The following is a 20,524-nucleotide window of genomic DNA, read 5'->3' as shown; positions in this document are numbered from 1 at the left end:
TGGGTCTAAAGTTATTTTGAACTTTTTACGCGACTTGTGGGTAAAGATGTGCCACCTTCTGCAGAGTGTAAAACTGATCGATCAGCCGTGCTCACGGTTAAGAGCGGCCTGGACCCTCACATGATAATATTATCGGAAGATGGATTTAAATTGTTGTCATTTCATGCATATGTTGTTTACTTTATTTATGATCATGTTTAATTTCGGGTGGTATAAACTTATATTTAGTTAATTGCTAATAAAACTTGACCAACTTAATTAAAAGCTGATGCTAGTTAAGGCTTAGCCATACCTTGAATTGCCTTACACTATACTATTCCTCACGACTTGTTGAGTACCAACCATAAGTGTACTCACCCTTGCAAAACCGCTGTTCAGACGAAGCCAATTTGGAGGAGTATCTGCACGACTTTGAGGAGTTCTAGGTGTACGGTTCTTCAGTCAGCTGTCTGTGGTGTCTTCGTCGTCTTTGGCGTTCCGCTGCGTAATAAATTAGGCTTATGTTTTATTGAGACTTTCGGTCATATAATAATGTTTAATACTCCCTTTATTCGTTTTAGCACTGTCTTTGTTATTCACTATTGTCATACATGTGTGTAACTTGATTCTGGTGCACATGTATTGAAAGGACTCGATTTTGTCCTTAAAATCGGGTGTGACATATATTTAAAATATAGTACAATAGAAATTAATGTTAATAACATGACCAGAAGGAGTAAAAACCCCTGCAGTGTGTCTTTGCTATGCTTACTGTATAAATCCTTTCCCACTTGAAATATTTTCTTACCATGTGATGAAAAAACATGTTTGAACAACTTTGAGTTCGAAATGGTACAGAGCATTGATATTGTTAGTTTAGGTAGCAAGACTTCTGTCAGTAAATATTCTTGTAAAGTGTGAAATTCTGAATATGTGGAACTTCTGGTACAGGGGATAATGGGAGCCTGTGGTTCTGGGACTGGAAGAGTGGTCATAACTTTCATCAGGATCAGACTACAGCGCAGGCTGGAAAGTATTGCAACCCATGAAGCATGGCTAGTAATAGGAAGAATGCTAGTGTCAGTGGCTATACTTGCTTAAATCACAGTTAGTTCTTGTTTAAATGTTAGCCAAATTTCCCTGCAAGTCCAGAGTCTAGGCCTTTGGTAGATTATCATATGATTGCTCAAACTGGATTTCCTGGGGTTTTTCTCATTACTGGTATCTCCAATTTGCAGGATCATTGGCGAGTGAGGCATGCATATATGCCCTCTCTTACGATGCCAGCGGGTCAAGGCTTGTGACCTGCGAGGCGGACAAAACTATAAAGATGTGGAGAGAGGATTTAACAACGACGCCGGAGACCCATCCCATCAACTTCAAGCCACCGAAGGACATCCGGCGATACTGATCGTTTAACCGTAAGTCGCGTGTTGCAGGATTGTTGTTGGTGCCTTAATTCCACCTGACCTGTCATTTCATTTTGGCGAGCCCAGTTGAAATTTAAGCATATATTTTTCTTACGCCAGGATGGCTGGAAGAGGCCAGCAGAGTATGGAGGGTATTGTCCATGCGGGGGATGATTCTTTTTAGCCTTCACGCACGTCCCTACGTGCTTGCTGCCAGGCAGTGCGTGATGGTCCTTAATTAGTGGTTGGTCGTGCCGCCGCCGGTGCCGCCATGATCAGCAGCGACCGTTGCTGATGATGCGCACCTAGCTAGTCAACAAATTAGAGCAGGGCTGCTACCGGCATTGGCAAAGGCCAATTGGGAATCTTTTTCTTCCACGTGCAGTATAACGTAATTAGCTCAGTTATGTGCGGTGGTTTAAAGACAGATACAACCACGTATACCTGTGCAATTGCATGTGGCTTCTTAATTATTCCACCTTTGCTATTTTGGGAAAGCTTTGACGTCCGTGCCGGTACGGCGCTGGACTGACACTCTCTCCTATCAGACGTGAGGCCGTGCGTCATCCAAGAGCCGGCACGACAAATGCGCTTAGCTACCAGACAAATCTAATTATATAGTAAACATGTTGATTTAAAGTTTTAAGATGAGATTCTTTTGTCGACGAATCTTTGATATGAGATTCTCAACAATCATCATGCAGGATGCATCCAATTTCCAAAGAATAAAGTAAAGAAACATAGATTATGAGATATGTTGGGACACATGGAGCTATGCTAGGTAAAGGCTTTCTGTAGTTTCTAGGGCTCGTATCACGAAACCAAACATGTTGCCAAGTTCAACAAAGTAGTCATGTTAAAAGAAACCCTTTAAGAAAACACCCTTCTTGCCAATTTTTAGTGAACACCAAATATCATACGCTTTTGCTCGTGCCAATGTCAAAGATTGATGTGCATCTCATTCGAAAGCTAAAACTTTGCTACTAACGCTAGACATTCTGCACCGATTTTAGCATTTGGGGACCGTAAAAGTAGGACGTTGGAATTAAGTTGAGTACTGAAAATTAGACATTTTGCATCCATAAGTGTAAATTCTTCTGTACCTCTTTTTATTTATTTTGCAGGAATTAGGATCTACTTCTCCTTCTAAAATTTAAAATGTTAAAATGTTTTAGTTTTGTCATAAGTCAAATTTATCTACCTTTAATTAAGCTTAATAGAAAAATATATTAACTAATAAGTACAATACTAAATAAATGGATTATCATGATACTCCCTCCAAACTGGTCATTGTAGTTTGTTTTAAGTCAAACATTCTTAATTTTGACCAAATATATAGATAAAAATATTAAAGTTTATGACATCAAATAGATTTATTATGAAAATATATCTCATGATGAATCTAATGACACTTACTACGTACCATAAACATTTGTAGTTTTTTGTATAAACTTGATCAAACTTTAAAAAGTTTGACTTTGGACAAGTCTGAAATGACTTGTTTTTTGGATAGAGTGAATATGCTTCATAGTGGATTTAATGAGACTAAACTGTTGTTGTAGATGATGGTATATTTTATATGAACTTGTTAAAAAGTTTGAGAAAATTTGACTTCGGATAAAACTAAAATATGAATGGAAAGGGTAACTATCACGTTTTTGCTACAAATTAACCACGGAGATCCTGATCACCAAGATCCCTAGTCTGAGGAAGGCTCCATCTTTTGTCTTGATGCACATGTCCTGCCGGCAACAATTTGGCCTTTGCCTAGCATCTTTTGTTTACAACGTATGGCACTGTACCACCACGATTGCTACTGCTACCCCTCAATCATAGGAGCCTGGTCATTGATTACGAGGGTATTATGAGGCTTCATATTTACTTAGCAGTCGAGTTGTGACACTAAGTACTTGATTATTAACAAATATCCGCCTACTTAATTTGTCCTTTAGGCCACTCCAACTTCCAAGCGGTGCTCAAATGAATGTTGAGTGCACATATTGCTATAGTCCTGTTTTTTTTAAAAAAAAAATATCAGAAGTGGCGTGGCAGAGGAGACTCGGTGTCTCATGTGTCAGACATCGGCCATCTAAAACTTTCAAGAGATCAGGGCTGTAAAATTATAAAATATGTACATGTTTACATTATCATCTCACATCTATCTCTATTTGTACAGAGGACCCCCAGTACTGACGCTGACGTAAAGATTATGCATTTATGCATTGCAAAAGATTTGTTCAAGCTTTCCTTTAAAGAAAAGAGAGAGTTGTTCTAGCTCTGCCACTGATGTGCTACCCCTCAATCATAGGAGCATGGGCCATACAAAGGGAATATCGCCAGATGAATGGCTACAAATTTGTAGGAGAAATAAAACCATCTCATAATCTTAGATGCTGTGTTATATCAGTATGAAGCATCCAACGTAGATCTCAAAAATAGCTATCTGATAAACTGCAAATGATATTTGTTTGAGACTTGTTTCTTTATGTTTGTTGGACTTTGAGATCGATTCATTACATTGAGGGGGGGGGGGGGGGGGGGGGGGGGGGGGGGGGAAAAAATTTTTTTGTTTAAAGGGGGCCCCCCCCCCAAAAATTTTATTTGTGGGACATACGGAGATTCACATATTTAGCCTGACTGCATCCTCAGCTCTAAAATTAATACTATATCGTCAGCCTGAGGGCGTCGATGTGTTAAAAAGAAGCAAAAAAAAAAACCAACTATACACAACCATGTTAAATCTCAGTGGATGAAAATATGGGCGGTACTTTATTTATTTGATATTTATTCCCGAGAAAAAGAAACAAATAATTATGTAACAAACACTTATTTTTTGAGTAGCAAGAATTGAGGCGCATTTGCAGCTCAGTCCTTTGTTGTGGGATTTATCAGGCGCTTTACGGCCAAAATGATACTATAGCCTGACGGCAACACCGGAACTTCTAACATATGTTTTACCGAATGTACGATTGCTATATAGCGCCACAATTATAAAACAGGGAACAAGTGGATGAGTGCAGAGTAGGAAGAACATAAACCTAGCATATTTTGGAAACCTAAGGACTGGATATGGAAAATCCATGATTTATCCTAGCTAGCAGGAAATGGATACTCAAATTAAAGTGAGTAAACAAAATTTCATACTAGATCTCGTAATTCCAATAGAATTATATGGAGTGCCCAAATTCGATGAAAGCCATACGCCCATATATGCGTCTTGGAGGGTGGTCATTCCTATCTTTCGAGATCCACATCCCACCTAAATATATGGGTCCAAAGCCCAAAAAATAAAGCTATTCATTTTTAGCCTTTATAAAAACGGAAGTAAATATCCAATAAATATGTATAGCGTGCATCTTGGGAATAAATATCCAATAAATAAAATGTCGCCCATGTTTTCATGGATCAGCACATGAAGTATGAAGCTTCTTATGAGCATGTACAGCACACGCACCTATGAACTTACTTATGATCCATCGTACAAACTATTTGAATTTCTAGTACCCATGCTAATGTTTGCAACACCCTGGAAGCATCCTACCAAGTACCAACATCAATCTTACTGGCATGGAACACCTTGGAAAGACGCAAGATTGCTTCGCCACTTGCCGGTACAACTCTCACGTTCTCATCGTGGTGCACTGTATCTGCATCTGTCCTGCATCTCTCCACCATCTGCACCTGATCAAGATGGCAGAACAAGAACAGAGCAACCCACGAGATCTCCCCCACCATTTCTTTTGGGTCGCAAGGACGAGGCGGCTAGCCGGCTACCAAAGAAAAGCCAGAGTTGTCTTGTGCGTATCCATGTGGCTGTCAGCAATTGCGTAAGAACGTGCTCTCTCCTCACCAACCAAAAAGCCAACCAGAGTCCTCCCTTCGCTGGCTGCTAGTATTTTAGTAGCGCCTCACGCACACTGGCCTCCTCCCACTCGTGGCCACTCCTCTTCATCCACGGTGACACAGTGAGAGAGAGAGGTAGCAAGCTAGAGGGCGTCGACAATGGAGAGGATGCTGGCGAGGCTCGTGCGCAGGAGGTCGCTCCTCCACCAGGGAGCGGCGGCGGCGTCAATGGAGCTGGCCAGCGCAGGCGGCTCGCCGTCGCTCTTCTCCACGCAGCAGCAGCAAGCGGCCGCCGCGGATCCCGGCGTCCTGCCGGCCGGGCTCAACATCAGGGACTCCGCGTCCCAGGTGACAATCTTCGTTTTATCTCCTTCAAGATTCTTATCTTCTGATGATGGTTAGCGTTCTTGTTTGCAATCCATCTCTGTTTTTCATATGCGGAAAGAAAATGGTAGGATGGATGAACTCGCAGGGCGTGAACTCTTGAAGTTCATTTCTCCTTATCCATTCATGTGTGTTGCCAGTTAAATGCGCAGTACTAGTTATTTACGCTTCTTTGCATCTGTGTCTGTCACCATGTAAAGAACAATATCTTTGTTCAGAAGATGATTACTTGTTCTTTCTTACTTGGCAACATTGTCAAAGGTTCCATGATCTCCCTACCATGTTTATTGACTGACGGTTCGTTAATTTGTCCAGCTGATTGGAAGGACACCAATGGTCTACCTGAACAAGGTCACCGAGGGATGCGGCGCCCGGATCGCGGCCAAGCTCGAGTTCCTGCAGCCGTCCTTCAGCGTCAAAGACAGGTAACTCCATTCAGTCTACTGGTATCTTCAGGTGCCAGCCACCGCCATTAACAAAACCTATTGTCTATTTGTTTGTGGTCTTGATACTAATTCCTCCTCACATGTCACACCTCAGTTCGTCGCGTAATTTAATGTGTTGGATATTGTCAGTATCATGTGAGGCAGACATACATGCATGCTGGTGTCATGATAATGATGATCATAAATAATATCCTGGAAAGGTTAGCTGTTTGGTTGGTTCTCCTCTTCACTATCCTAAATAGAAATAAAAAGGTTGGATGTCGCTTTCGACCGATAACCGAACAAGGGACCTCAAATCTTCTGTATGTCCCAAAGTGGAGAAATAGGCCTCTTTAATATGTATAGAGGGATCCTCAAAGTCCAGATTCATTTACATCCAGATTCACTTACAAATGCTAACTTGTAAGCTACTAGCCTCCATCAGTTGGAGTAGGCACACACACATATGACCATCTACTACAGGCTTTTCTTTTAAGCCAACTGATGAAACTTTCGAAGATGCAAAATTTGACTCCCCATTTCGACGCTATGTTTAATAATCTCAACAGTAAACTGAGTTTCAAGGGTTAATGTTGTTATGCGTATTTAACTGAACAAGTGATTCAGACAGATGCAACTTCTTGTCCTCAAGTACACTGAAGGAGGCTGTGTAGAGTTATTCACCACAAATGGGAATGGGAATGCATGAAGAGATAAAGAGAGAACCCAACGTGTGGTGTAGAAAGACTATACCGAATGAATGTATTCAAGAATGCAAAAACGATGGATGGTGACTTTTTGGATTTAACTGGAATCAATGGGTTATGATCGGGGGCCGATATCTAGTGGCTGGAGTTGTAATACTAACGATAACTCCCAAGAATAGTGCCTGATGCAGAAACAAAATGCTAACTTGTTACCACCCATATCCCAAAAATCAATCTGGAATTGCTTGTTCGTTTTTTTATATATCTCTGGAAACTTATATGTTCATTGAAATTTTGCATTTTCTCTAAAAGTAGTGGCTGTATGTATCCTCCTTTTTATCTGGTGCTGTAGTTCATGAGAAACTTTTTAACGGTCATGTTGGCATAACTCTGACATGTGGTCCATGGTTGACTGGTGCGGCGCCTATATTTATATGTTTATTCATCACAAATTAGTGCAGTCATGTGGTAAGAGCAAAATCATTTGATGTCAACATAGATGTCTATACATAATTAATGTGAATCCATGATTAATAATTGGTCAGAGTGATATTTATTTCTGGAAATTAGACTGATCTTGATATTCTTTTCGGGTGTGCTGTGATCCAGACCAGCAATTTCAATGTTGGAAGATGCTGAAAAGAAAGGGTTGATCACTCCAGGAAAGGTCAGTCCTCTACTAAAGCATTAACTTGATTGCACAACGAAATGACATTTCAATGGAAAGAACATTGAGTGCTAGGAAGAAATCATTTTCAGTCCATGACCTCAACAATGCTAGCAAATTCTTTCAGTGCACCTGTTTGGTGATTTCGAGCTTTGATAAGTTACACCTACATCTGGATTATGAATTATGACTAATCCTAAATCACTCCCCTTGAACAGACAACACTGATCGAGCCCACATCAGGGAACATGGGCATTGGCTTGGCGTTCATGGCTGCCCTAAAAGGGTATGAACTCGTTCTTACAATGCCCTCCTACACCAGTCTTGAGAGGAGGGTGACCATGAGAGCCTTCGGTGCAAATCTGGTCCTTACCGACCCAACAAAAGGGATGGGTGGAACAGTGAGAAAAGCAACAGAGCTTTATGAGAAACATCCTAGTGCATACATGCTTCAACAGTTCCAGAATCCTGCTAATGTCAAGGTAGTCTCCCTTGCTTGTTGTTTAACCAAGCTCAGTGTCCGAGTGCGATACTGGTCGTTATTGTCTACCAAATGAGTTCATCCAAGTAGTTTATCTGGGAAAAGGAGTGCTGTATATGTCCAAAACATTGCCTGCTTTTGACCCATCAGTCTCACTTTGTAGGGTACTACCCACTCCATGATGTTTCTTATGAGTGAAGTTACTAAATTTGGCAGATACACTATGAGACAACTGGTCCAGAAATATGGGAGGATACACTTGGACAGGTTGATATTTTCGTCATGGGGATTGGGAGTGGTGGCACTGTCACGGGTGTCGGCAAATACCTCAAGGAGAAGAACCCCAACGCGAAGGTAATATCATAGAACGGACAGAACAAAAAACCTTAATACCCGCAAAGAAAAAAAAAACCCTTATAGATGTTCATGTGGTGTTGTTTCTGAAAATTGTATTCAGTTATGTTGTAAATTCATGGCATGTGCATGGAAACTTGCAGATCTATGGAGTTGAACCTGCTGAAGCAAATGTTCTGAATGGTGGAAAGCCAGGTGAGTTTGGCATTTTGTAAAAGAATTACTTACTCACACTATGTATCATTTTTTATTTCTGTTAATATTGTCTACGGAACCTAATTGCAGGACCTCACCTAATCACTGGAAATGGCGTAGGATTCAAGCCAGATATTTTGGATATGGATGTCATGGAAAAGGTTCTTGAGGTAATGCTGAAACAATTTGGCGTCAATGCTCTTTATTCAGCAAAAATACTATGTAATTATGTAATGCTAACTGGATTGGGCGAATGACAGGTGAAAAGTGAGGATGCTGTTAAGATGGCTCGAGAATTAGCAGTTAAGGAGGGTCTTTTGGTAAGTGACATGAAAACATAAGTAGTGTTCTCTTAAAAAAGAATACAGCAATTACAAAGACATAAATAAAACATTCAAAATTTAGAACTTGCTCCTGATGTGGCTAATGTGGAATTTAGTATGTGCTAGGATTGTCAGTAGTGCTTTAATGTGTTTCTCGGAAGGTTTTTAATTTTTCTTACTTTCTAAAGGATTCTACAGGAATGTTATCTTTTTATTAAACAGTATATTCAGTAATCAATGTAGAAGTGCTTACGCTAGTTTCTAAAATGAAAATGAAAAACCATATTTCCGCCTTTCTAATTAAAAGGTGAAGTTTTATGGTCATGAAACCGCCCTAGGTTCTCAAGATCTAAGAGTTAGCATATTAATTGAACCCAGTTCGAAGGTAGAGTTTTGGAGGTGACATGGCAGAACGCGGATTCTGCATTATGAACCAATTTTAAAATAAAGATCGGTGCATATTGTTTAATGAATGTTGAACTTGTTAAATGTTTGCAGGTTGGGATATCATCAGGAGCGAACACCGTTGCTGCTATTGAACTAGCAAAGAAGCCAGAAAACAAAGGAAAACTCATTGTGGTATGTCACACATTTGGAATCTTTTTTACATTGCCCTACAATGTTAGAATGGAGACATTCCAGAATACTGACTAGTGAACCATTGGTACAGACTGTTCTTCCAAGTCTTGGGGAGAGGTACTTGTCGTCTGCACTGTTCGATGAGTTGAGAAAGGAGGCTGAAGCCATGGAACCAGTGCCAGTAGACTAATCTCACCAATCAAACAGAGTACTGGATATTTGGTGCATAATAAACTTCCCAGCAACCATGTTGCAATTGCCAGCTGTACTTCAATTCTTCTCATCAAAATTGTACTTTCAGTCCCCCTAAAAAACTCTCCTTAAAAAAAAGGTTGTACTTTAAGTCTGTCATGTGCAGACCTTGTGAAAAAAAGAGCAAAAATAACAATGAAAATGTTTAGCAAGAGCAATTTTAGTCTCTGGACATTTGTGATGGTCATTTCTGGGCTTCTGGGTTATTACAGGTCATAGTCCTAACCAGCATATGTGTTGATGCAACCAAGTAGTAGTACTCACAACAGCAGGTGACTTTATAGCACGTAATGTGAAGTTTGGACCTTGGAGACAAGACATCAATACTCTCATTAACGAATATAGCAGGATTTCAACATTGCATTATACATGTATATTGAATACCTGTAACTTGTAAAGTCCTCACCATGCAATTCCTACATCAAATTTGTCAGGTAAGTTGATCTTTTTGCAACTAGAGATGAAATCCTCAGTGTGAAAGGGCCACTTCCTCTTGAGGATCATATTGCTCCTAATGTCAACCTACACTGCCATGACAAATAAATGCTAGATGAGCAGCCTAAACTAGAAGATCAGAAAGCATGTAAATGTTGTGGCATAATCCTGCCATCTGGCACCATTCTTTTGTAAAGAAGCCCTAAAAAACTGCAGATGATTAAACAATAAAGATAAATGGGCACTGTTATGCCCTTTGATGCAAGTTCTTTTCAATATAAGGCTTGTAAGGTTTCAATTTAGTTCTTATTAAACAAAGAAACTCAACAGAAGAAATGTGTATTTTGGATTTTTTTAGATACTTTCAAATTGGGAATTGACTGTAGTGAACTAATGCTGATATTCATCTGATGAACACTATATCAACAAAGCTCGGGATTTGCTCCAGATGGTCATGAACCATGGAATCTGCTTTAGCACGGATTTCTCTACAAGTCCAGGTGTTTGAAGAGTTAATGAATTAAAAGAATGCTCAATATAAACAGAGGAATGCAAATATGCCCACAGTGACATAAGATGTTAAACGATTCAAGACCAGGCAGTCGCAAGATCAAAAGAGGGGAAATAATTTGTTCAAGTTCGATGCTAAAACTTTCAGGCAGGTAAAATCTTGTAGCAGATAATTTGTTCGTGTCCGGCACTAAAACTTTCAGGGCAATACACAAGTTTTATTGCTCTCAGCCCCACTTTCATTTGGGAGCAAGGTTTTTTTTTTCCCCTTACCCCTCCCTTACCAGAAAAATAATTGTACCCATGCTACTAATTATTTCAGCACTGAAACTAGAAACTCGAATTTGGTTGAACACAGTAACAAATCATCTCTTCTTTGATGCCACTACCAATCAATCTGTGCAGTTTTTGCCTAGCAATTGTGATCTTCTGCATTGACCTATCAATGTTGTAGCTTCAGGGCACTGTGTTGAGTGCTTGTCCTTAGCTCCATAGCATTGTGTGAAGCATTTCAAAACAATATAAAATCCCATAATGCGTACATGGCCATAGAATCTCGAGTCCCAGCTGCTGCCGGCATTTTCCCCTTCCACCCTGCAGTGCCCCTCGGGGATCTGCCGGGACTCCCGCTTCTACGCGACCTGGATCCCCCGTCAGAACAATCAGCCTATGGACCATCGGAACCCGGTCCTCCATCGCGGTCAGCAAACGACGGCATTTGCGAGGCGTCCCATCAAATCAAGAAATCTGCGGCGGCGGCGGCGGCGGCGGCGGCGGCGAGCTGACCTGAAGACGACGACATCGCCGCGGGAGAGGTCGTAGCAGGCTGTGAGACCTGACTGGTGTCTGAATCGGAGAAGCGAAGTGGAGTAATTCTGAAGAAAGGCGTTTCCTGAGAGCGTTGGCGGGTTTTGAAAATGAACTGGGTATGTATAGTTTATTACCGTCGATTAGGAAATCGGACGGCTACCATTGTACCAGTTACCTTTCTATTGTGATATAACGGTTTGAAATGTAAAACCATTTTGACCTGCCGCTGTGGAAAGCATCGAGAAGTTGAACCCTATTTTGCTTGTTCCTTTTATTTCGGATACTTATTTTACTCTTCCATAAGACGTAGTTATTTTTTTTATTTCTACCGGTAATTGTTCATTGTTAGTCATAGTTCTTGTTGGATTCATCTTGGATCTTGACACAGAAGGCAGCGGTGGTCCACCAGCCCGACTTAGCCGTGGGCTTGATAGTGCCCTTGAGTTTGCAGAGCTGGTAACAATAGTCGCGATGCTACCAGGAGGCTAGTGGCAAGGGTGGCACTGCAATTAGAGATACAATCACGCCTGTGCTATGGCCATGTCTGAGAGACGACAGAGATAAACAGGTTTCTGGACTAGAGCATGATATACATAATTCAATAATGAACTGTTGGAATTTTTTTAAGAAAAAGTCACTTTGATTTTGAGCTTCCACAATGATTTTGTTGAAAAAAAAAGCTTAGTTGTTTATTCAGATTAACTTGGTCCCTCTACGCCGACGCGGAGCAACAGGGGTGCAAGGGTCTACTCCTATTTTATTCTACTAATTACTACATATGAAAGGAGGTGGGCTCGGTGGCCAGCCAAGCTGGCCACGTCGGCCGAAATTCTTTCGGCTACCATCCAATGGCTAGTGGTTTAGAAGTGTCCAATAAGATCCTCGCATTATCAAAAAATCATCCTTCACTTCAAAAATATTACTAGGCATTTTTTTTAAGGCCATTCGGCGCTTCTGCTATATATTACTACATATGAAATCTGGTGGGCTCGGCAACCAGTCAAGCTAGCCACGTCGGCCGTCGAATGGGCCTCCAACGGCCAGTAGATTAGCCATGCTCAAGGCATTTTGCGTTAAGGTCCTCCCATTATCAAAAAATCATCATGCACTTCCAAATACGTTAGTAACCATTTTGCGTTAAGATCCTCACATTATCAAGAAATCATCCCATGCTTCCAAATATATAACTATAGAATGGCCATCCAATGGCTAGTGGTATAGAAGTGTCCAATAAAATCCTCGCATTATCAAGAAATCATCCCATGCTTCCAAATATATTTCAGCCTAATTTCTTTCGGTTGTCGAATGGCCATCCAATAGCTAGGGGCTTAGCAGTGCCCAAGGCATTTTGTGTTAAGATCCTCGTATTATCAAGAAATCATCATACACTTCCAAATATATTACTAGATATTTTACATTAAGATCCTCGCATTATCAAGAAATCATCTGCGCTTCCAAATATATTACTATAGAATAGCCATTGGCTTGGAAATGCGTAAGGCATTTTGCGTTAAGGTTCTCAGATTATCAAAAAATCATTATGCGCTTCCAAATATACATCCCGCACTTCCAAATATAAGTGTCACTTCTCGTTCGCCCTAGAACCCTCTCGACCCCAACCTCTTCTCCATAGTGAAGAAAAAAACCTCATCCTCCCTCTCTTCTCTTCCCCTTTACTCCGATCGACACCGCTTTCGTCGCCGGTGGCGTAATGCTCAACGGTGCGCGCAAGGGATCTAGCTGGCCACGTGGGTAGATGACGGCGGCGGTGCACGAGAGGTGCAACGGCGGGTGCACAACGATGGCGCGCCCCTCCAGGCCTTGCGTTCTGCCGCGCCTGACCTCCTCTGCACGCGCGACCGTGATGCATCCACAAGGTAAAAGTTAGTCCTTGTATTAGAATTGTGCCTTCTAGCACATATATTTTCTCTTCTTGGTCAAAGCTATTTTGGCTTCTCAAGCTACGGGATTCAGATGGAGCGGATGTCATGTTGCCATGCAGAATGGAACCCTACATAAAAACTATTGCATCGTGAAATTGCTTCTTCTTTAGGCTGCATCATAACTAGCCATGAATAATTGACTCTGGTATATTACCGTATATCAGGATATACGAACTAAAAAAACATAGCCCTTCTATGTGCAGAACTTCTTGGACTGTTAACGTTTTGCCATATTGGAAGGAATCGGCGCTCAGATTAAGAAGCAATTGGCCAACGAAGCTGCTTTATTGTTGGGAACTCAAGCCAGTGAGATTCAAATCACCAAGGGGTAAAGCACTGGACCTCATTAAAGATTAATTTCGAAGCATCAAGTATTCATACTCCAAAATTCGGAGGTCTTGTGTTGACATCGGATTTTGGCCGATAAATCCCATCAAGCCTCGATAAGGAAAAGAATATTATGATAAGGACATGATGCGTATCGGACAAGGATTTTTAAGATTGATCTATCTGCTGGCAAGCAAGAGGTGATTAGAATAAAGAAAGCAAGGTTGGCGCCAGGGAGGAAAAAGCCCACGTGTGGAGGCAAAGTTGATCAGAGTAAAGAAGGAAAGACTACGGGCATGGGTGTTGGTCTACGTTACATGCGTTACGTAGGAGGAGTCCAATTAATCGCGCATGTGGATCGATCTTCATTAGCAACGATTCTATATGAGGAAAATTAGAGTCCATGTATTTTAATATTTTTTTTGTTTAGATATTTATTAGGCAAGTTTTGTACGGTTCACTGTCATAGCTAATCAGGAGTCTAGTTAACATCAAGGGTATAAACGAGGCTTGTAAAAGGTTATCTCTCGATCAATACACAAACACATTTATCTTTTTCAGCCTAGCGCCACCCTTAGGAGTAGGAGTAATGTAGCTTCTCGACGAGTTTCTTCTAGTAAGTGGGGCAGCATCTACTTCGATCTCCGGCAAGCTCTAAGTTCCGTCTCTACCGGTGACTTCTTCGATGAGCAGGGCTGCATCGCCTCGACCTCCAGTTCGCCTGTAAGCGTCGCCATTACCAAGTGTTCTAGGCTTTAATTATCGGGCGCATCGTTGTGGTTTTGTCTAGATCCACCTACCAGTTATCTTGCCTTGATTAAGATCTATCGGCTAACTTATCTTTTAGATCTGTTATATTGCTTTAATTGCCATATTATTAAGAGATTAATAGAGCATGCTTCAATAGTCGGTAGTTTCTTATTCTTGGCCCTTCGCAGTGCTAGCCGTCGGATCCTTAACGTCAAAGCACTACCTACGAGAACCGATGCTTCGGTTGGGTGTTATCCATATCTCTTGGTGGAAGGGTGACGTCATCGAGCCGATAGCCTAGCGTCTGAGACCTTGCTGCCACGAGCTTGTCTATTAAGTTAGTGGGCCGAAATTAATATCCTCTCACTGTGTTACCTTGTCTAAGTTCAATTACACAGCTATGACATTGATTAGGATTCCATTAGCTTAATCAGCTTGTAAGAGGTAGGCAAGAGGTCCTTGTTTGTTGTACTCTAATATTTTAGATTAATAGATTGATGTCAATGCCCTCTTATTCGTGTTACCTTGTCTAAGTTCAATTACACTTATAAAGACATTAACTAGATCTGTTAGTCTATCTGACGTGCGCATGGTTAGTGAGGGCTCCAATTATGGCCGTTGTTATTAATTCTTGCATCGGCCATTCGCTCATTGCACTTCAATACTATCATCCAGTCGACAGGCCGTCATACATCTTACTTGACCAAGGCCGTCATACATCTTACTTGACCAAGTGTTGTATCGGCTCAGCATCATGGTTTTATTAACTGGGTGATACAACATCGTCGCACACCTTGTTAGTTGAATGGTCAAACTGGCTGTCACGCCCCGAACCTCAAGAAGCTTAGGACCTGCACTGGAGTTAAGCAAATCTCCCATGCCTTCATGTGCGGCGCGCGAGAGATCGTTGGCCGATTTTTCGAGTCAACAGTTTCGTACCGCCGACTAGTGATTCTACGTTGCGCTCTCCTCGCTTCCGATGGCTAACACACAAGAGACAAGAAATTATACTGGTTCGGGAAGATCCCTACGTCCAGTCTCAGTAGGAGTCATGTTCCTTGAATCGAGTGCACTAGACTTACAACGGGCTTGCTTGCAAGCAAGCGTTTGTGCGATGTGTGGGTTCGTGTGTGTGAATGTATGCGAGCGAGCGAGAAAGAAGGCCTGGTTACCCTTATATAGGTCAGGGACCGGAAGATAATGTTTGGAGAAAGGAGGAGGTTCCCCGACCTCAAAGGTTAGGGGTCATGGCATGGTCGGAGTGGCCTTGCTCCTCGTTGCGTCACGGGGCTTCCTTGTCCTGTCCTCTTCTTCGGTCATGGGCTTCGCACACCCTATACGGTGGTTCCTATGCAACATGGGCTGCTTACGCATGGCCTAGACTGCTCCATGGCGCGCCCCCTCCTGTCCTCCAACCCCGTGGCAGTGAACGGGATGGAAGCTGTTGCTAACATCCGTACCTAGTACAAGTAGGTAGGCCTGAGGTCATCGGCCGGGGCAAGGTGTGCCACTTTCCCCATCTTTCCCTGACCTTTCCAGCGTGCTCACGGCCGCTCTATGCCGTGACACTTGACACTAGGTCCCGCCTCATCTACGGGCCTGTACTAGGCCTGGCATGGTGGCTTGACCTTGATTGCGATGGAGCATCATGACGGGGAGGGTGATAATGATGTTGGGGCATGTGAGTGCGTATGGGCCACGTGGCCTCATCCTGCAGGTCGTCCTGGGCGGTTCAAATGGTGTCAGGGAAGCCCCTGGCTTAAGGTCGGCTCCTTCCGCCGGGTCACGTCCCCACGTGGGGCGGTTAGGGAAGCCCCGTCCAGATTTAATGCTCCTAGTACGGCACCAGCTACCCTTAGTCAAGGGGTAGGCGAGGCGCTGTGGCCCCTTGCGGGCCCCTTACCCGACCTGGCTAGTGCAGTGAGTCATGTTCTTTATCTTCTGACCTGGGGAAGTTGGGAGGTGGGCCGCAGCGTTACGTGGGCCACCTCCAATATGCTTCTCATTGTTGGGCCTTTGGCCTTTTCTCGTGCAGTCATCTTAAATCCCTTTCCTAAGGGTACCCCTGGTATAGGAATCCATCACTGATAGGATTATTTTGAGGTCAAGGGCAAGTTGAGCACTAGAAATGATTTGAGAAGTTCTTAACTGAAGATTAAGGATACCATTAGTGCTTGGAGAGTAGCAAGTGTGCATCCATCCATCTCTTTGACTTGTGTAGGTCAAGTGAGAGCCTTTACTTGTTACTCTTGGTGATCGGCATCGCCTAGATGGCTTGGTGGTGGTGTTCTTGGTTTGCTCTCAAAGAGGTGACTTATGAGAAGCTTGGTTTGGAATCCGCCAATCCGAAGTGGAGAATGGATTACCACTAGTGAGCATTTGATCCTTACGCAGATCAAGGGGGAGCTATACCCTTGCGCAAGTGCTCCAATGAAGACTAGGGGAGAGTTCCGACTCAATACCTCAGGAAAAATCGGCGTTTTAAACCTCTCTTTACTATTTACTTTCTGCATTTCAATTTCCTAGAATTGCCATGCTAGTATACGGTTGGAACTGGTTGCAAACCTTTTATCCGAGTAGAATAAACACACTTTCTAAGGTTATAGGCACATGGGGTGAATAGGCTTGATGTTAGGTTTTAATTTCCACAAAAATTTGTAGAAGCCCAATTCACCTCCACCCCCTAGGCATCTTGATCCTTTCACAAACCTTGTTTGGTATAGCTTCTTGCGGCTGTGCTGCGGCTACAACGGCAGCAGCCAGATAGCAGCACTGTAGCATCTTCCTACTTGTGGTGCTCCTGAGTAGGGGAAGGGATACGAGAGTTGGGAGCGCTCGAGAGTTAGCATGTGGAACGGGATGGAGAACGGTGGACATAATAGCGTGGGCTGCTGGCTGCCGAACAGCTGGGCTGTTTTACAGCCGCAGCTGCAGCCGAGAGTTGGGAGTACCTGTTTGTCTGCAACCGCAACATAAGTGTGCACACTGCAGTGCACGAACGATATGCCGTACGTGCCAATCCTACGAGGCAAATCCTGCCCATATAAAATTCACCCCGGCCGGCCGGTCCTACGCGGTTTCAATAAAATGACCACAAAATTTTACTCCCTAATTGAATCTCATCAAACAAAACCGAAGAAGCACATGAAACGGAAGTCCGATCCGTTACAAAAGAATACATCATCATTTGTATACGATTGTTGGTGTGTGTAGTGTGTACATGTACGTGTGTCTCAAGAACCTAATCGATCATGCATCCACGGACTGATGATCAATTCTATCAACGAGGGGATGCATGGGATGATTAATCCATGGTGTGCTATGAGAGTTGCTTTTAGGTGATTGGAATTTGTGACCGGTTGCAACATCGGAAACCAATGTTTGAAACATTGGAAAACAACATTTTTGATGTTAACGTGGAAGTTACAACATTACATTTCACGTTCCATTCACCTATACAACAAAGAATAACATTTGCAATATCAAAGAACAACTTCTGCAATATCATAAGATAACATTTGCAACATAGAATACATAGCCTGAAACAATAAAAAATTCCAAACATCTAAAATATATGAGATGTTTAAAGTTAATGAGGTAGACTTAACTGAAGCGGTGTTATTATAGTATATGATGACCCGTTACTTTAATATATTTAATGAGCTAGACTTAACTGAAGCGGTGTTATTGTAGTATATGATTACCCGTTACTTTAATATATTTAATGAGCTAGAATTAACTAAAGCGGCGTTATTGTAGTATATGATTGCCCGTTACTTTTATATATAAGCCTTGCAAGCAACTGGTTCATTAATCATGACATATCGTGGTTGCTTAATTTTAGTGTTAGATTTCTTTTCCGATATTTGTTTTCAAGTAAGTTAATATTCTAAGATTTTGTATCAAAATGAATTAATTCTATGTGTTACAAATTGCTTCCGTACTAGGAAGTACTTCCTTTATCCCAAAAACAAGTCCATTCTGCAATTTAAAATTTATCCTAAAAAATAAGTCTCTATATATACTCATTTTGGCATGTGGGCATGCAGCAGCCAATTAGCATCAAATATAGCTAATAAATAGGAACAATCGAGGTTATTTTACCCCTTATTAATCTTTTATAAAATTCCTATGATGACTTGTTTTTTTACGGATCGGAGGGAGGACTCCGTACGTCTCCTTGTCTTTACACATCTTTGCCTAAACACGTAAAATTCCACATTGCGAATCATTATAGTTCAACCAATAATGAGCAAGTACTTTTCACAAAAACTAGAAATGAGCAAACAAACTAGTCAAAAATTGCAATTGTAACAAAGATTTTAATACAATTGTACTAGGCAGTAGCATGCCAAGGCAAACGGAGAAAACTATAAAAGACTGCATTATTGTCCTAAATTACTGAGACGAGACTATCAAAAGACATGACACCTATCGATTTATTCTTCCGATGATGATATCTCCAACCATTTTGCAAATTAAAATGAACCTAGTTTTTGCATAAATAGCAGGAACACCAGCCATGGAACCCTCCTTTCATACACTGGCGTCCCGTAACAGTAGCTCCAATCAGTTTCGCCTCAGTCCAACATTCGGTCTTGCACATCCACCCCTTACAGAAAGGCATCGCAGGAGATGTATAGATGCAGTTGGCTGCAAGAAAAAAGGAAGTATATATATCCACCTGTTATTGACTTGTAGTCCCCATGCCTTCTTGATCACATGAAAATGTCCATGAAACTAACAAAAATGTAAAACATTTTGAGTTTGTTCAAGGGAAAAGATGAGAAAAACCTTGTTTTTTGAACAAAAACAAAACTAGAAGACTGAACAAAAGCTAATTTATAAAAGAATCTGGACTTCTCCAAATCTATGATGGACTCAAATAATTATCGAATTAATAAGTTAGGAAACAATGAAAGAGAGATATGAGCAATACGAACCGGCCAAGGTCGCAGAAGTATGATCTGCGTGTAGCAAGAGCACTAAGAGAAGGCAGTAGTAGAGAGTAGCGTGTTTTGAACTCATCTTCTTTGACATGGACAAGGTTTGGCCAAATGGGGTACAGCTGAGGTTGTATTTATAGCATCGATAGTGAGAGAGAAAAAGGGATCAATGACCATTTCTCTTTCCAGGTTAGAGAGGGTGTCTGGATGACCATTTCTTTCTCCAGCTTAATGATAAAAGATGCATGATTTTTGTCTTGGATTTTCTCACTTTGCTTTCTTTAGCTCCTTGCATTAAGGAGTTAAGAACTGCATGACTGCGAATGACTGAGTATGGGTCACATAGTCACTGCATGTGTCCATGCAAAATGCGTAGATCTTATCTATTCGCATGTTGGAAGCCTGGATTCTTCAGTGTGGGTGCAGATAGATTCCTGCATGTGCTCATCAAGGCGATTTTCACGGTGCAAATAGATTCACCATAACCGTGACCCGTGTATTCGGATCAGAGAGAAGAAATCTTGGTTAGTCTTAAATTACAAAGTATTCTTCCCTACACAAGACAAGTATGTTCGGCTTGGGGCTCCTTGGCCACATTGCTGCCCCAAAATCTTGACATCTAGGCAATTTCCAAAGTGGAGATTAGCACTTCTTTCTCATGGTGTGCGGGTGCAGATTTAATTATGGTGTTGATAAAGTTGCAGGCTGATCGACACACATACAACAGTTGATTACTGTTACACACATACACAACAAGCACTACAGGTGCATAATACAATACAGTTACCGCTGGGTGCAGGCCATACGGTTTCGCAACCCTTCACGTAGCTTACAACAAACCAGGTTCAGATGTCCATACGGTAACATTAATTCTACAACAGATCCTTATTTGTACAAACAGGGTAGCAGTTCAATTCACAGCCAGACCCTCGCTGCATCAGTAAAGTTGGCGGGTAACTGAAAGCGGGCAGAGCACGGTTTTTTCCCCACGCTGCGCCGCATACTTCGTTGCGTAGAGATGGCACAGCGCGGCTCCGGCGACCACCCACACGAAGCGGCACTTGCTGATGCTCTTGGTAGACCTTGCTCGCTCGTAGACGATCCGGTAAATCGCGCAGGCCTCCATGTACACCTGGGAGAGGTCCCGCGAGGTTTCTTCGAATTCTTCGGCATCATAGAGCAACTGCAGGTTACAAAACTCATAT

At 42.1% G+C, this 20,524-nt stretch overlaps 2 protein-coding genes and 1 pseudogene across 4 annotated transcripts in view; 2 read left to right on the top strand and 1 right to left on the bottom strand.

Moving 5' to 3' along the window:
* The window catches only part of LOC101763467, a 15,881-nt pseudogene extending 13,828 nt beyond the window's left edge, over positions 1-2,053 (top strand).
* A 3,147-nt stretch (positions 2,054-5,200) lies between these two features.
* LOC101779131 (bifunctional L-3-cyanoalanine synthase/cysteine synthase 2, mitochondrial) lies at positions 5,201-9,785 on the top strand. Its single transcript, XM_004975013.4, has 10 exons — positions 5,201-5,579; positions 5,931-6,040; positions 7,357-7,414; positions 7,633-7,896; positions 8,112-8,249; positions 8,393-8,444; positions 8,535-8,614; positions 8,705-8,764; positions 9,266-9,346; positions 9,438-9,785. The coding sequence occupies exons 1-10, from the start codon at positions 5,391-5,393 to the stop codon at positions 9,534-9,536; spliced, it is 1,131 nt and encodes a 376-aa protein (XP_004975070.1). The 5' UTR covers positions 5,201-5,390; the 3' UTR covers positions 9,537-9,785.
* Positions 9,786-19,946: 10,161 nt separating this feature from the next.
* The window catches only part of LOC101778059 (probable RNA-dependent RNA polymerase 3), a 31,609-nt gene continuing 31,031 nt past the window's right edge, over positions 19,947-20,524 (bottom strand). For all 3 annotated transcript variants that reach the window (XM_022828250.1, XM_004975010.3, XM_022828251.1), the window contains exon 19: positions 19,947-20,502. In XM_022828250.1, coding sequence (XP_022683985.1) covers positions 20,257-20,502 — 246 coding nt within the window. In that variant the 3' untranslated portion in view covers positions 19,947-20,256. The remainder of the gene's footprint in view (positions 20,503-20,524) is intronic.

The sequence above is a fragment of the Setaria italica genome, chromosome VII, assembly GCF_000263155.2.
Source record: "Setaria italica strain Yugu1 chromosome VII, Setaria_italica_v2.0, whole genome shotgun sequence".
In the NCBI taxonomy this organism is placed as follows: Eukaryota; Viridiplantae; Streptophyta; class Magnoliopsida; order Poales; family Poaceae; genus Setaria; species Setaria italica.
The sequence above is the reverse complement of the archived record's forward strand: the minus strand, read 5'-3'. Positions and strand labels throughout refer to the sequence as shown.

Coding starts and splice junctions, on each gene's coding strand:
- LOC101779131 (XM_004975013.4), top strand. CDS start 5,391: ATGGAGAGGATGCTGGCGAGGCTCGTGCGCAGGAGGTCGCTCCTCCAC. Junction 5,580..5,930: donor TCAGGGACTCCGCGTCCCAG/GTGACAATCTTC, acceptor TAATTTGTCCAG/CTGATTGGAAGGACACCAAT. Junction 7,897..8,111: donor AGAATCCTGCTAATGTCAAG/GTAGTCTCCCTT, acceptor TAAATTTGGCAG/ATACACTATGAGACAACTGG.